General features: G+C 67.5%; 2 protein-coding genes across 10 annotated transcripts in view; one reads left to right on the top strand and one right to left on the bottom strand.

Moving 5' to 3' along the window:
- KLC1 (kinesin light chain 1) overlaps nt 1-8,459 on the top strand; it is a 53,794-nt gene extending 45,335 nt beyond the window's left edge. For 4 of the 8 annotated variants that reach the window (XM_051834848.2, XM_051834851.2, XM_051834852.2 and 1 more), the window contains 3 exons: nt 2,985-3,051; nt 7,870-7,936; nt 8,165-8,459. In XM_051834848.2, the coding sequence (XP_051690808.1) occupies nt 2,985-3,051; nt 7,870-7,905 (103 nt within the window). In that variant the 3' untranslated portion in view covers nt 7,906-7,936; nt 8,165-8,459. Of the gene's footprint in view, nt 1-2,984; nt 3,052-4,147; nt 4,306-7,869; nt 7,937-8,164 lie in introns of those variants that run through there. The other 4 variants (XM_070065440.1, XM_051834854.2, XM_051834858.2 and 1 more) reach the window with 2 other exon arrangements.
- XRCC3 (X-ray repair cross complementing 3) lies at nt 4,500-13,631 on the bottom strand. Of its 2 annotated transcripts, none has more exons than XM_051834879.2 (8): nt 13,342-13,631; nt 12,214-12,377; nt 11,250-11,387; nt 10,536-10,748; nt 8,949-9,103; nt 7,245-7,457; nt 7,106-7,152; nt 4,500-6,870 (listed from the first exon to the last, which is right to left on the bottom strand). In XM_051834879.2, the coding sequence occupies exons 2-8, from the start codon at nt 12,260-12,262 to the stop codon at nt 6,651-6,653; spliced, it is 1,035 nt and encodes a 344-aa protein (XP_051690839.1). In that variant the 5' UTR covers nt 12,263-12,377; nt 13,342-13,631; the 3' UTR covers nt 4,500-6,650. The 2 variants fall into 2 exon arrangements, with proteins under 2 accessions (XP_051690839.1, XP_051690840.1); XM_051834880.2 differs by lacking the exon at nt 13,342-13,631 and adding an exon at nt 12,950-13,087 and having other exon boundaries at nt 5,904-6,870.
- Between the last annotated feature and the right edge of the window lie 5 nt (nt 13,632-13,636).

Raw genomic sequence — 13,636 nt, forward strand, 5'->3', positions numbered from 1 at the left:
CCCCACCCTCAGCTGTCCCTGGAGACCCAGGGTGCCGACGCACGTGCCCTTGCCACGCTCGGCTCTCACGGCCTCGTCACGGCCCTCTCACTCAGTGCCGCTCGTGACCGGGCCCCGCCCTCTCGGTCTGAGAGTTGGCCCTGCGTGGTCAGCAGGGAGCCGAGGCCCTTGACGTGGGGCGGCCTCGCGGTGACTGGTGGGCCGAGACCTGTGTGCTCTTGTCCGGAAGGCTGATGGCTGTGGAACCGCAAGGACAGGTCTTCGTCGGGCCGTTTGTGCTGAGGGTGCGCAGCGGGGTGGCCCGCGCCCCTCCCACGCCCTCACGGCTGTCGCGACTCCTGGAGGCGGCGAGCTGGTCTCGCAGGCCTGCCGTCCTCACGCCTCTGTGCCGGCTCTGAGTCTGAGTGTGGAGCGGGCCCTGCCCTCCGCGTGACAGCGGGGTGTTCCTGCGGTTCCCTCGCTCTCCTCTGTCTTTAGCAGGATCACAAAACTGAACACAGCGTAGCAGCCCCCGTGACCAGAGCCCTCGGTGCTGTCGGGGCTGGCACCACCCGCCCTGGCGTACAGATGTGGGCACCGGTTCAGGTGGGCGTTTTCCCAATCACTTAGCAAGTCCCACATCATCGAATGACCGCCCAGCTGGGCCGGTCCACTCGGGCTCCCAGTTGACCTTTCTAGTGAGTTCGGGGTCGCGCTGGCCTGGATGTCGCGGGGCCAGTGTTCGCAAGGGCAGGAGGCGCGGTGGCCGGGAGTCAGGCTGCCCCTCCCACCTGCGGGGGCAGCAGGAGGTGGCACTGAGCGTTCAGAACGCGACTCACCTGGATCCGGTTCGATTCCCTGCTTAGTCCGTCAGCAGTTTTAGGGAAAAACTGAACGGACTCCAGCAACATTTGTGTAGGCTTTGGGGGAGCCGTTAGTGTATCCTGGCTGGGACATCTTGGGGTGAGCTGATTGGAGGGAAACTGCCGCTCAGGAGTTGCCAGCCCTCGGGGACCTCGGGGAGCGCTGTGGGCACTGGCGCGGCTGCGGCGGCGGTTAGTTCAGCCTTCGCGGCTCGGGCGGCCGTGGGAAGGCCGTCAGTGACCACCGTCCACACCCACACTGTCAAGTATGGTCACAGGTGATGGCAGGCTATTGGTGATCAAGTATTTCAAGACCTCAAATGGGAGAAGATGTGAGCGTAAAATCCCTGTGATTTTTTAAGTGTGTAGCCATAAGTTGTGTTTTTTTTTTTTTTTTTTTTTTAAGATTGATTGATTGGCCGGCGCCACGGCTCACTAGGCTAATCCTCCATCTGCAGCGCCAGCACCCCGGATTCTAGTCCCGGTTGGGGCACTGGATTCTGTCCCGGTGCCCCTCTTCCAGGCCAGCTCTCTGCTGTGGCCCGGGAGTGCAGTGGAGGATGGCCCAAGTGCTTGGGCCCTGCACTCCATGGGAGACCAGGAGAAGCACCTGGCTCCTGCCTTCGGATCAGCACAGTGCGCCGGCCGCAGCGGCCATTGGAGGGTGAACCAACGGCAAAAGGAAGACCTTTCTCTCTGTCTCTCACTGTCTACTCTGCCTGTCCAAAAAAAAAAAAAAAAAAAAAAAAAAATTGATTGATCTGAAAGGCAAAGTTTTACAGAGAGAGCTTGGTCTTCCATTCACTGGGTCATTTCCCAGTGGGGCTGGGCCAGGCTGGAGTCAGGAGCCTGGAGCTTCATCCGGGTCTCCCAAGTCGGTGGCAGAGGCCCACCTTCCGCTCTCTCCCAGACACATCCGCAGGGAGCTGGGTCGGAAGTGGAGCAGCCGGTGCTCATATGGGATCCTTGTCACAGGTGGCAGCTTACCCACTGCGCCACAGTGCCGGCCCCTAACATAGAAGTTTTGGTTTTTAAGTGAAATACCAGCTCAAGTTCATTTTAATAATGATAAAGTTATTGTTCCTACTTTTTTTTTGACAGAGTGGACAGTGAGAGAGAGAGACAGAGAGAAGGGTCTTCCTTCTGTTGGTTCACCCCCCAAATGGCTGCTACGGCCGGCGCTGCACCGATCCGAAGCCAGGAGCCATGTGCTTCCTCCTGGTTTCCCATGCGGGTGCAGGGCCCACACACCTGGGCCATCCTCCACTGCACTCCTGGGCCAGAGCAGAGAGCTGGACTGTAAGAGGAGCAACCAGGACAGAATCCAGCGCCCCGACCGGGACTAGAACCTGGGGTGCTGGTGCCGCAGGCAGAGGATTAGCCTAGTGAGCCACAGCGCCTGCCTGTTCCTACTTTTTTTTTTTTAATTTATTTATTTATTTGAAAGTCAGAGTTACACAGAGAGAGGAGTGGCAGAGAGAGAGAGAGAGAGGTCTTCCATCCAATGGTTCACTTTCCAATTGGCCGTAACAGCTGGAGCTGTGCTGATCCGAAGCCAGGAGCCAGGAGCTTCTTCCAGGTCTCCCACACGGCTGCAGGGGCCCAAGTACTTGGGCCACCTTCTACTGCCCTCCCGGGCCACAGCAGGGAGCTGGATCGGAAGAGGAGCAGCCAGTCTTGAACTGGTGCCCATATGGGATGCCAGCGCTTCAGGCCGGGGCGTTAACCCGCTGCGCCACAGCGCCGGCCGCTATTTCTACTTTTAATATAGAAAAATACATTCTGCATCTGCGCTTGAGTGCGAGTGCCCCCAGGGCCACCCACTCCCTTCCTAAACGCACTTGGCTGCACCAGCAGGGGGCGCCACCTGCAGCCCTTAGACAGGAAGGGAAGGACGCGGTGCTTGGGGAGAGCATCTGGCTGAGGGTGGGCACTGGACACGGTGGACGGACGTCCGTGTGAGGGGTGCGTAGCGGTCAGGGCGAGCCAGGTAAAGGCCGCCTCCACCCGTGGGCCGTCCCCAGGACCCCCAGTGGAGCAGGTCACTGCGGGGCGAGGAGGGACAGCTCTGCCGTGTCTCCTGTTGCCGTCTGACCCATGTGCTGATCTGTTTGTCCTCGCATGTCCGTGTCCGGGGCGCAGCCTGAAGCGTGCCAGTTCTCTGAGCGTTCTTAACCTGAGTGGCAAGGCCTCTGAAGACCGCTCGCAAGTAAGGAGCCTGCCCCGGGGCCGCTCTGGGCTGCACGGCTGCACGGTGGCGGCTCTGGCCCCCGGTCTCTCCCCAGCGTGACGGCGGTCGTTGAATACCCCTCGTCACCACGCCGATGTGCCGCGTGGCCGGCTGTGTGTCACTCACTCACTCCTTGTCTGAGTCAGCTGTCGCTCCAGCTCCAGGGACGCAGTGACTGACACGCTGTCCCCGTCAGTGTCCCTTTCCATCCTTCGGGTTGGCACCCATGGGTCCCCTCCTCCTTAAAAGAATGGCGTCTGCGTTCTCATTTCTCTTCGCAGTCAAGTATGGCCGCCGCAGTGTGGCCAGGGCCGTCCGTGTCTAGAACCTGGTCCTCTTGCCCAGGTGCCTTGAGCAGACGTGCCAGCCTCGGAGACCGTGGCTTTTGGCAGCGGGCCTGGACTGTGGCTGGTGGGGACACTTCTAGCTGACAAGCTATTAGGTGGCGATGGACAGCAAGGGCCTTGCCGCTAGCCTGCCCTCACCGGGCCTCCCCGTGGCACCCTTGGGAGGTGGCCTCTCACGTGCTGCACCCCCAGGAAGCCTAAAGGATGCTGGGTAGTTTGCTTTCAGCACTCCTGGTAACGAAAGGGTTGCTGATGAGACAGTCTCTTTTTGAAGATTTATTTATTTTGAACGGGTTAGAGGGAGAGACACAGGGATCGTCCATCGTGCCGGTCACTCCCCGGAGGGCCAGGCTGGAGCCAGGCGCTTCATCTGGGTCTCCCACAGGGGTGCAGGGGCCCAGACCCTTGGGCCCATCCTCTGCCGTTTTTCCCAGGCCATGAGGGCGCGGCGCGGCGTGGGTGGTGGCTGCACCCCTGCCCCACAGCGCCAGCCCCGAGCCTTTTAGCTTCCCGCTTCCTGAGGTTCACACACAGGGGCTTCAGAAACTGGGAAGCCACGTACGGACTTCGGCACCCGTTGCCCCAGGTGAACCTTTCGTTCCTCGTTTCCACCAGCGTTTGGAAGCCCTGGTGTCTGCCCGGGGCCCGGGGCTGGGAGCGCACGCTTGCAGGCCTGCGCCGAGGCCTCGGCACCGCCTGAGTGTAATTCTCCCTGTTTTTTCACGCAGGAACGAAACCTCTGAGTGCCAGCCATACCGACCTGGCCCCCTGAGGTCAGGCAGAGCCAGCTAAACCGGGAGGCGCCGGGCCCCCGCGATCTAGCTGACCTGTGGGGGCAGATGTAGTCCACAGCGGCCCTGCCCGCTCCCTTCTTGCCATGACTCCGAGATGTTTAAGTTCTGACACCATAACGGGCCGCACCGAAGAGCCCAGGACTCGGCCCCGTGTCCTCCGCGTTGTCACCTGGGCCGGAGAGCCGCCGACGTAGAAGTGGTTCCCCAGGGACCGGAGGGGCTTCTCGGCCCGGGGCTGCGGTCACCTGCCCCCCCCCCCCCCCCAGCCAGTTTCTCCCCCTGTGGCTAAGTGTGTGGAGGCATGCTTTATTTTTAAAAAAGCTTTTCTTTATAAACAACACAGCGGACTTTGACAGGACGTCAGGTCAACCCCAAGGCCTCCTTTAAGGTCCTGTCTCGGCAGCCGCTCGGCGAGCAGGCGTCCCCGGGCCTCCCCGGGACGGGGGTGCGGGGCCGCTAGCTGGGACAGGTCGGCTCTGTTTTCATTTGCTAGTGTGGGCGGCCCCAGCCTGCCAGGTGTTGTCACGCAGGGCTGTTCAGAATGTCGGTGCTGGGTGAGGAGAGGGCTCTGGGCAGAAGGCTCCCGGCCCTGCCGCCTGGCGCCGACGCCGCCGGGGGCAGAGCCTCCCCTGTGTGACACCCAGGGGGGTTCTGGGGGCTCTCCCCACCAGGAGCCCTGCCTGCCCCCACCCCACGCTGCCGCCTGCCCCGCGTCAGGCCCCTGGCGTCCCTCGGCAGGGCTGCTGCTCGCTAGAAGGCCCGCGTTTGGGAAGCGCACCTGGTGCTGCCGTGGCACGTGGCTCCGGAGCCGTGGGCGCAGACAGGCCTGGGCAGTGGCCCTCGGGCGTCCTGCGGGCCTGCATCCGAGGCCGTGCTGGGGGGCCGAGGGCTCCGCAGGCCTGGTCGTGAGGAAGGGGGCTTCGTGCTTCAGGCCACGGCAGCTCTGGGCGCCGCAGGGTGGTTGTTGAACTCCCAGCACCGCGCCGGCTACGGCCAGTTTGCAGTTCCCGGGAGAGGCGTGCCGAGGGCCCCACGCGAGGCCCGGCCCCTGGTCCCTCAGTTTCCATGAAATAAGAGTGAAAGGCGCCCTGCACGGCACACAGGCGGGGGTGGTGCCCAGTCGTGTCCTACAGGGAAGCCCGTGCTGGGTGACCGAGGGCGGCGGCCAGGTCCGGTGCTGGTGGGACGCACACAGTTAATCTTCTGGAATGAGAAAGCTGCTGGGATATCATGTAATCAGAAGTTTAGGGTTGTAGTAAAATCCATCAAACATCTCCAGTGTCCTTGTTTACGTCTTGCAGGGTGGACTTTGCACTGCCGTAGCCCTGGAACTCCCTTGGGAGATCCGTGTCTGTGTGTGCACGTGGTTCTGAGCCGTGCAGGGGCCCGGTTCCCAGCCCCGGCCAGAGGCAGGTGCGGGCGCCCGTCTGGGCTCACCGGCCCGGCACTGGGTGGGAGGGACCTCAGAGCCACAGAAGCGTTTACAGAATGGTGGAGAGGCCACCTGAGGGGTCTTCAGGGAGAGGACTGGGCCGGGGCCGGCTCTGAGGCTGTTTGGGGGTCGCCAGTGCTGGACACCGCCCAGAGAAGGGCCTCCCGCAGGGCCAGCCGCAGCCGCTCCTGGGAGCAGCCTTTGTCCAGGGGCCCGTCCTCCTCTGGCTGGACTTTGTCTTGCCTGGAAAGTCTTTGGGACTGTTTATAAAATGCTTTATTTTCTGCTCTAAAGGTTGCTGCAGAAAGGCTCTTTGCTAAAAATCCAATCCCAAAGTAGCTTTCTCCCGCCACAGCCGCACTGGGGACGTGCCCTCGGCCGAGCGGGGCGTCCTGCCCCAGGAGCGCCCCAGGAACTCTGCGGCTCCAGGGCCGGCGCCCCCCACCCAGTGCCACCGCAGGGGGCCGCTTGCCTGTCCTGCGTCCCCGAGAGCAGGGAGTGACTCATTGTGACGGCGTGACCCAGAGCAGGGGTTCCTGTGGTGCCGGCAGGCGACAAGCACCAGCAAAGAGGCGCTGACGCCCAGAGGCGACTGCTCCCAGGGCTGGCCGGGCGGGCGGCGCCTGGAGGTGGGGGTGGCCCTGGGTGCACTCTGGGGGTGTGGCATGAGCAGGGTGGCCCCCTCACCTCCAGCCAGCAGGGAGCTTGCCTGGGGGCCACAAGTGGGGGCGGGGCCTGAGGACTGCCCTGCCGGGAAGGGAGCCCCTGTGGGGCTGGGGCAAGGGCCACCAGCCTCCGAGGGTGGGCCTGCGCGCAGTCGGTGGGTGGGTGCGTCCCAGAACCCGGAGGAGGGGAAGCACAGCGCCCCCCACACCCGAGGTGGCCCCTGGGCACTACAGCAAGGGACCGCCCAGGATGCCGGACACACGACCGGTGCCCAGGGCTTCAGGGATGTGGCCAGACGGGGTTCTGTGGACCTGGCCAAGCCACTCTGCAGCCACCCCGTCAGTGGGGCTCCGTTCCCGGGGTCCCACGCACCCCTTCCGAGTGGATGGTGTAGGCGCAGGAGGAGGGGGGCAGGTGAGGGGAGAAGAGCACCCGCAGGGTCCGAGCCGGGCCGCCAAGCACCGCCTCCTCGCCACGGCGCCGGTCGGCCATCAGCCTCAGCAGGAGCTGGTTGGCCCAGGCTGTGCCCAGGGCTGGAGAAGCGCGCGTGTCCCCGGAACTGCGAGGACAAAATGCAGCCCTGACGCCTGTGCCCTCGGCACCCTGCCCCCTGCACCTGGGCCACGCCCACACTCATACTCAGCCCTGCCCCCTGTACCTGGGCCACGCCCACACTCATACTCAGCCCTGCCCCCTGCACCTGGGCCACGCCCACACTCATACTCAGCCCTGCCCCCTGCACCTGGGCCATGCCCACACCCCAGCCCCTGCCCCTGGGCCACGCCCACACTCACCCCTGCAGCCCGGGTGCTGTGTCCTGCTCCTCCACGGTGTCTGTCACCTGCCAGAGCCACGGCAGTCAGCTCGAGAAGGCCTCGCGGGGTGCCCACGCCACACCCACCACACCCACGCGTGCCCCAGCCGGAAGCTCACCTGGTTGATGCACAGCACCGGGCTCTGGAAGGCGTGGCTTAGCCGCCGCAGTGCCGCCCCCAGCGCCTGCAGACGCCTGGCCCTGGGCACTGAGGCCTGGGCGTCAAACTCACAGCGGAATGGGGCTGCCACGGAGTCGATGACCACCAGGCGGGCCATGCCCCGAGACAGCAGGACAGGGACCTTCCGAGTCACGCACTCCAGCAGGGCGTCCTGCGCAGGGAGAGGCGGGGAGGGAGCCCCAGAGCCTGTGACCCTCGGCTGCTCTCCTGCGAAAGGCTCAGCCCTTCCCTCCCGCCTGCTGCCCCACAGCTCACGCTGGCTTCCCGGCATGCCCCCCTCCCGCCCTCCCCGCCCCCACTGTCACCGCGGTGCCTGGTCCCCGCCCTTCTGTGGCTCCACCCGGTGCTGAGGCCACAGAAACCTCCAGCCAGGGGCCACCCTGACCACCAGGCCGCTCTGGACGAGCCCTGGGAACAGCCGGCCTGTTGGTGTCCGGGCTGGGGGGACCCAACCGCCCGGGCACAGAGCTCGGGTGCTCGCGGGCTGCAGACAGGGTGGCCGGGCCGTCTAAGGCGGCGGCCACTGCCCCCCTGAGGGAGTCCCGCGTGTGCTTTGTCCCCAGGGCGTCCATGGCAGAGTTCCTCTGTGCGGAGAATGACAGCAGCAGCCTAGAGGACGCTAACGTGAACGTGAGTTCCGCCGCCTCGCCCACAGCGGGCAGGGGGTGGGGCCTGTGGCCACTCTGCAGGCCTGGGCGTCCGCATGTGGGGGGGACAGGTGCAGCCCCAGGGCTGCCCGTGCAGGTGAGGAGGGTGCGTGCCTGCCCCGAGAGCACGGGTCCCCCCGTGGCACTTCAGGTGGACACTGGACAGAGCTGCTGGCCACATGCAGGCCTGACCTGTGGCCTTCTCTTGCAGTGAGCCTGGCCTGCCCTGGACTGAGGACACCGCAGGTGGCCTGGGGCCGGCCCCGTGACGGCCTGGGCTGGGCTGGAGGGCCTGCCGCCTGGCACCCGCGGTACAGCGCTGCGGCATGGCCCTGGGCGCCTGCTGGGCGGGGGCCTCGTGTGGCCTGGGGCCCCAGGGCCCGGCTGTGCCCGTGCGGCAGATCCAGGGGCTGTGTCCCGAGCCTGCTGGGCCTCTGTTAACTTGTGTGTGTGATAATGTATTTTATTGTAAATTTTTTTAAAATTAAAAGTTTATACAGCTCGTCCTTTACTTGAAAACGTTTCTGTAACAACGCTTCAAAGTCTGGCCGGCTCTCCCCGAGGTGGGGGCCCTGCCCAGGAGGCCTGGCACACGCTGGGCTGTTCCCCCTGCCCCTACCCCACTGTGCCTCCCGGACCCTCGGCAAGGCTGGGGCAAGGCCGGGGTCCCCTGGGCCCAGCCGTGTCTGTGCTGCCACGAAGCCAGCATCTGAACGGTAGCCAGGGCCGGGTGCCCGTCAGGCCCTGGCAGGGGGGCAGAGCTGCCCGATCCCCTGTTCCCCGTCAGAGGCGGGGGTGGGGCACCAGGGCAGAGGCTGGAGGGCAGGAGGTGGCAGAGGAGGGTCCTCGGCCCGGGGGGGGGACCCTGCCACCTGCCCAGAGGCCACTCGTGCCCCCAGGGCGCAGCGGGCACCTGACCCCGCACCTGGAGCCACCCTCCCAGGCCCGGCAGGACCCTGCTCCCATCCCTCCCCCCCGGCCCGCGCCACGCTCACCACATCTGCCGCGTGCTCCACGAAGATCTGGCTGCTGAACCGTATCTTCCCGACCTCGTCCCGGGCCACGTCTGCCCGCAGCCGCCAGTGCTGCCCGATGAGCTGCTGCAGCCGCCTGGTGGGGAAGGCGCCCTCCGTGCAGATGTAGACGGCGCCTGCGGCACAGGCCCGCTGAGCCACACCCGAGCCCCTGCCCCCGCCCCCGCGGGCCGCACCCCACTCCACAGCCAGCTCACTGGCCGCCCGTGCGGGCTCCACCGTGCTGGACCCAGGGACCAGCAGTTCCCTCCACTGCCGAGGCGCCCGTGTCTCTGCTGTCCCTTGGAACGCCAGCTCACCCGGGGCCCAGCAGCCCTGGGGCAGCCCTGGCCCGGGCTCCCTGTGCCAGAGAATCTGCCCCGAGCAGCCCACAGCCGCCCTGAGACTTAGGGCACGCGATTTCCAACAGAGATGCCAGGAAAATCCAGTGGGCGAAGACCTCAACCTGGGGTGCTGGACGCCGGGTACCCACACGCAGAGGGGTGAGGCCGGCCCGGGCCGCACACGCAGCCACGGCGGAACTCAGAGGCGGTGGTCAGACCTCGCAGGCGGCCCTGCCCCTCAGGCTGGGCAGTGGTGCGCAGCTGTCACCCGGAAGCACCAGCAAAAACCGCGCTCTGTGGGAAAAGCGTTTGTGCTTCCAAGGATGCCACCGCGATGGGGACACCCACAGGGCCCGCTGGCCGCAGGGCGCCAGCACCCCGGCTGCTCAGCTCTCCACCGTGGCCCGGGAAGGCAGCGGAGGACGGCCCAAGTGCCTGGGCCCTGCACCCGCGTGGGAGGCCAAGAGGAAGCGCCAGGCTCCTGGCTCCAGCCTGGCCCAGCCCTGGCCTCTGAGGCCATTTGGGGAGTGAGCCAGTGGGTGGAAGAGCCCCCCTTCCCTCTCTCCCTGATGTTCTTTCAAATAACTTTTTTTTTTTTTCAAAAGTTCATACAAAATGAAATGTGTGAAGTATTTTTGAAAACCATGCATGTTTGCACGTTGGTGGGAGATGCGGCTGGAGACAGCAGGGTGCAGGGCGCAGCGTTCAGCCACCCAGAGAATGGAGGATGAACCCTAAACCCAGGAAACCACGGGAAAGAAAACCAGTCCCAGCCGGCACTGCGGCCTAACAGGTGCAGCTGCCACCCTCAATGCTGGCGTCGCCCAGGGAAGAAGGCTGCTCCTCTTCCAGCTCTCTGCTGTGGCCTGGGAAAGCGGAAGACGGCCCAAGTCCTCGGGCCCCGCCCCCACACGGAGACCCGGGAAAGCTCCCGGCTCCTGGCTCCTGGCTTCGGCCTGGCCCAGCCCTGGCTGCTGTGGCCGTTCCGGGAGCGCACCAGCGGGCAGTCTTTAAGAGGCCCCACAGCGTGCGTCTCCACCCACACGGAATGTTGCAGACAGGCGCGTGCGCGGAGCCCGGCCCTGCCCCCGTGCCTGGCTCAGGGCTTCCCGGGCCAGCCCAGCCTCTCGCTCCCTCTCCGTTCTGGAGGGCGGCACCGCAGAGGGGACACGGGGACAGCAGGGGTCAGCCTGGCCGGACGCGGCCCGGGGCCCCGGGTACTCACCGGCCTGCAGGCCTCCGTGCTGCCTCGGGAACTGCACGGCCAGGCAGAGCTGCAGCGCCAGCTGGGTCTTCCCCGCCGAGCCGGGGCCGGCGAGCTCGGTGATGCCGTCCAGGGGCAGGCCGCCGCGGAGCAGGCCGTCCAGGACCGGGCAGCCCAGACTCAGGCGCTGGTGCTGTGCCGGGAACCTGTCCTTTTGCTGGTGCAGGTGCAGCGCTGTGGGGCAGGTCGGGCGGGGTGAGGGCCCGCCCCGAGGCTGCCTGGCGTCCACCGGGCGTGCTCCTTGGAGGGCCTGTCCGGGGCTGGCACACCGACGAGAAACCGCCGTCCACAGCCAACCCAGACTGCTGGCCGGCACGTCCTGCACGCCAGCTCTTCCATGCCATGTCCGAGGGAGACCGGGGCCCTGCCTGCCCAGCGTCCCGACGCCGCCCCTCCCCGTGAGGGCCCCTGGGGTCGGCGGGGCGGCTACCAGAGAGGGGCCTCGTGCTGGGTCCCGGGAGGACGCGGCCCCCATCACAGCCTGCTCAGCGCGGGGCCAGCGAGCTCACTGCTGCCGCCGGCCTCTGACGGGCAGCCCTGCCCTGCCTCCTGTGCCCACCCTGGCCTGCTGCTGCGCTCTGAGCTGTGGCCAGCCCCGGGCCCGCGGCACACGGTGCCCACACGGGCGACGACAGACCCACACGTCAGCTCCCCAGAGGCCGGCGCCCGGCGCACCTGTGAGGACGCTGCTGCCTCGCAGGGACAAGGAGGCCGCTCTCAGCAGGTGCCGGACGTCGGGGCCGGACAGGCCGGTCACTCTCTGCAGGTCTGGGCCAGAGAAACGTAGGAGCTCCTTGGCTGACTTCAGTTTGGCTGAAACGAGACAGGGGCTGCCGTCACGCGCACTCCTTGGGACTGGACCCCCAGCCCCCCAAACCCTGAGAAGCCCTGACCGTCCCGGGAAGGGAGGCCAGACCTGACGCCCCGCACACAGGGGCTGCAGGCATGGCCTGGCAGCCGCGGGGACAGCAGGTCCTGGGGGAGAGGAGCCGGTGGGGACAGCGGGTCCGGGGGACAGGAGCCGGCGGGGACAGCGGGTCCAGGGGACAGGAGCCGGCGGGAACAGCAGTGCTGCCCAGGCACCGGGGGAGAGGAGCCGGCGGGGACAGCGGGTCCCGGGGGACAGGAGCCGGCGGGGACAGCAGGTCCCGGGGGACAGGAGCCGGCAGGGACAGCGGGTCCGGGGGACAGGAGCCGGCGGGGACAGCGGTGCTGTCCAGGCACCGGGGGAGAGGAGCCGGCGGGGACAGCGGGTCCCGGGGGACAGGAGCCGGCGGGGACAGCGGGTCCGGGGGAGAGGAGCCGGCGGGGACAGCGGTGCTGCCCAGGCGCCGGGGGACCCCGCTGTGGGGGGAGGGGGCGTGCACGTGTGCGCTGCTCCCCACTTGCGGGCTGTCCCGGTCCACCTGCCTGAGGCGGACGGGTGGCCCGCAGGGTGCAGGCCCCCCCATTCGTCCAGGCCGGGAACCAGGGCTCTGTCTGCGGCGTTCACTTTTGTCTTACTTGAGGCAGGGACCGAGGGACACCGCCCCCCGTCCCGCAGCTGGGCCAGGCTGACCGGAGCCGGGAGCCCCCCCCCCCCGTCTCCCCTCAGGCACCCGCGCCCTCGCCGCCGCCTCCCCCGGCACAGAGCACCCACCTCTCCTGACCGCGGTGATGATTCTGGGGTTCAGGTCCAGCTGATCCATCTCAGTGCGCTGACCGCAGACGGGCGGCGAGCACAGGGCGCTGAGCCCCGCCGCCGAGCCCCGGCTGACGCACCTGCCCGCGGGCGACAGGTGCCCAGCGCGTCTCCACAGGGCCCTGGGGGGCAGGACACTTGGGGAGTCAGCCTTGGGCCACCGGGCGCCCAGCCGGGGACAAAGAAGGCTGTGTCCCCGGCCCGGGCAGGCGGCCTGGCCCTCCCAAGGCCAGGGCGTGCTGGGCGGTGCCGGGGTCGAGGTCCTGGCAAGGCCCGGCGTCCGGGGTCAACTCTGCCGCGGGGGCCGGGGCACGAAGAGCGGGAGGCCGGCCTGCACGATGTCTCGGCCGGGCCGGGCAGCCCCGGGCTCCTGGTCACCCTGGACGCCCTGGGAGGGGCTGGACGTCCTGCTGGGCCCTGCGGCCCTTGTGCTCAAGCCAGTGGCTGTCCCCTTTTGGCCCGAAGCAGGGGACAAGAGGTCCAGCCCCGGAGGCCCTTCCGCAGCGGGGGATGTGGGGCTGCGGCTGGGCAGGGCCTGGGCGGGGCTCCGCCCGCTCAGCGGTGAAGACCTGCACCTGGCCAGGAGGTGTGGCCAGCCCAGGGCACGGCCGGGGCGCTGTGGGCAGGCCGCTGGACACACGCCCAGGACCAGCCACGGAGATTCCTCGGCCGGGGGCCTGGCTCCTAGGCTCACCCGCACGGGTCCTCACGGACGTCGGCTTCAGCCAGGTCGGTCTGGCAAGCCCACCCCCGGCCAGTCTTCGGCAGGAGCCCTGCTGGTCACTTCGCCCAGCATCCCCGGCCCCCGCCGGGGCCTTCCGGCGCCGCAGCCCGAGGCCGTGGCTATGCACCAGGCTACGGCACCCGGCCCGCGCCCACCCGGCCCGCCTCGCGGTGGCCGCGGCCCGCCACAGGCCGACTGCTGGGGTGGACACGCGGCTCTCAGCACAGCGCACGCCCTGGCGGCCGGGCACTCACGCCGGGGCCCGCCCCAGACCCCCGTCCGCAGGGCTCCTCCGGCCTCTTCCCGGCCAGGCCGCCCCCCCTCAGCCCCACGAAGCCCCGGCCCCCGCCCGCCGCGCTCACCTCCCGCGCGCGCCGCGCCTCCCGGCGCTGTCCCGCCCCTCTCGCCGTCTCTGCCAACGAGCGCGGGGTGCCCCGCACAGGCTGCACCAATCAGAGACGAAAAGACGCCTACGTGGCTGACTAAGCGGCCACTCCAAAGTCTCAGTTACCCCGAGGGGGGCGGAGCGGACCCTGGCCAGCCCTCGCTGCCGATTGGTGACCGAACGCAGAGTGGCGGAGGAGGTGTCCTCGCACTCGTTGGCGAGGACAGCGATGGGGCGGGGCCAGCGTTCCGATTGGTCCGAGCTCCAGGCCG

The sequence above is a fragment of the Oryctolagus cuniculus genome, chromosome 20, assembly GCF_964237555.1.
Source record: "Oryctolagus cuniculus chromosome 20, mOryCun1.1, whole genome shotgun sequence".
Lineage (NCBI taxonomy): Eukaryota > Metazoa > Chordata > Mammalia > Lagomorpha > Leporidae > Oryctolagus > Oryctolagus cuniculus.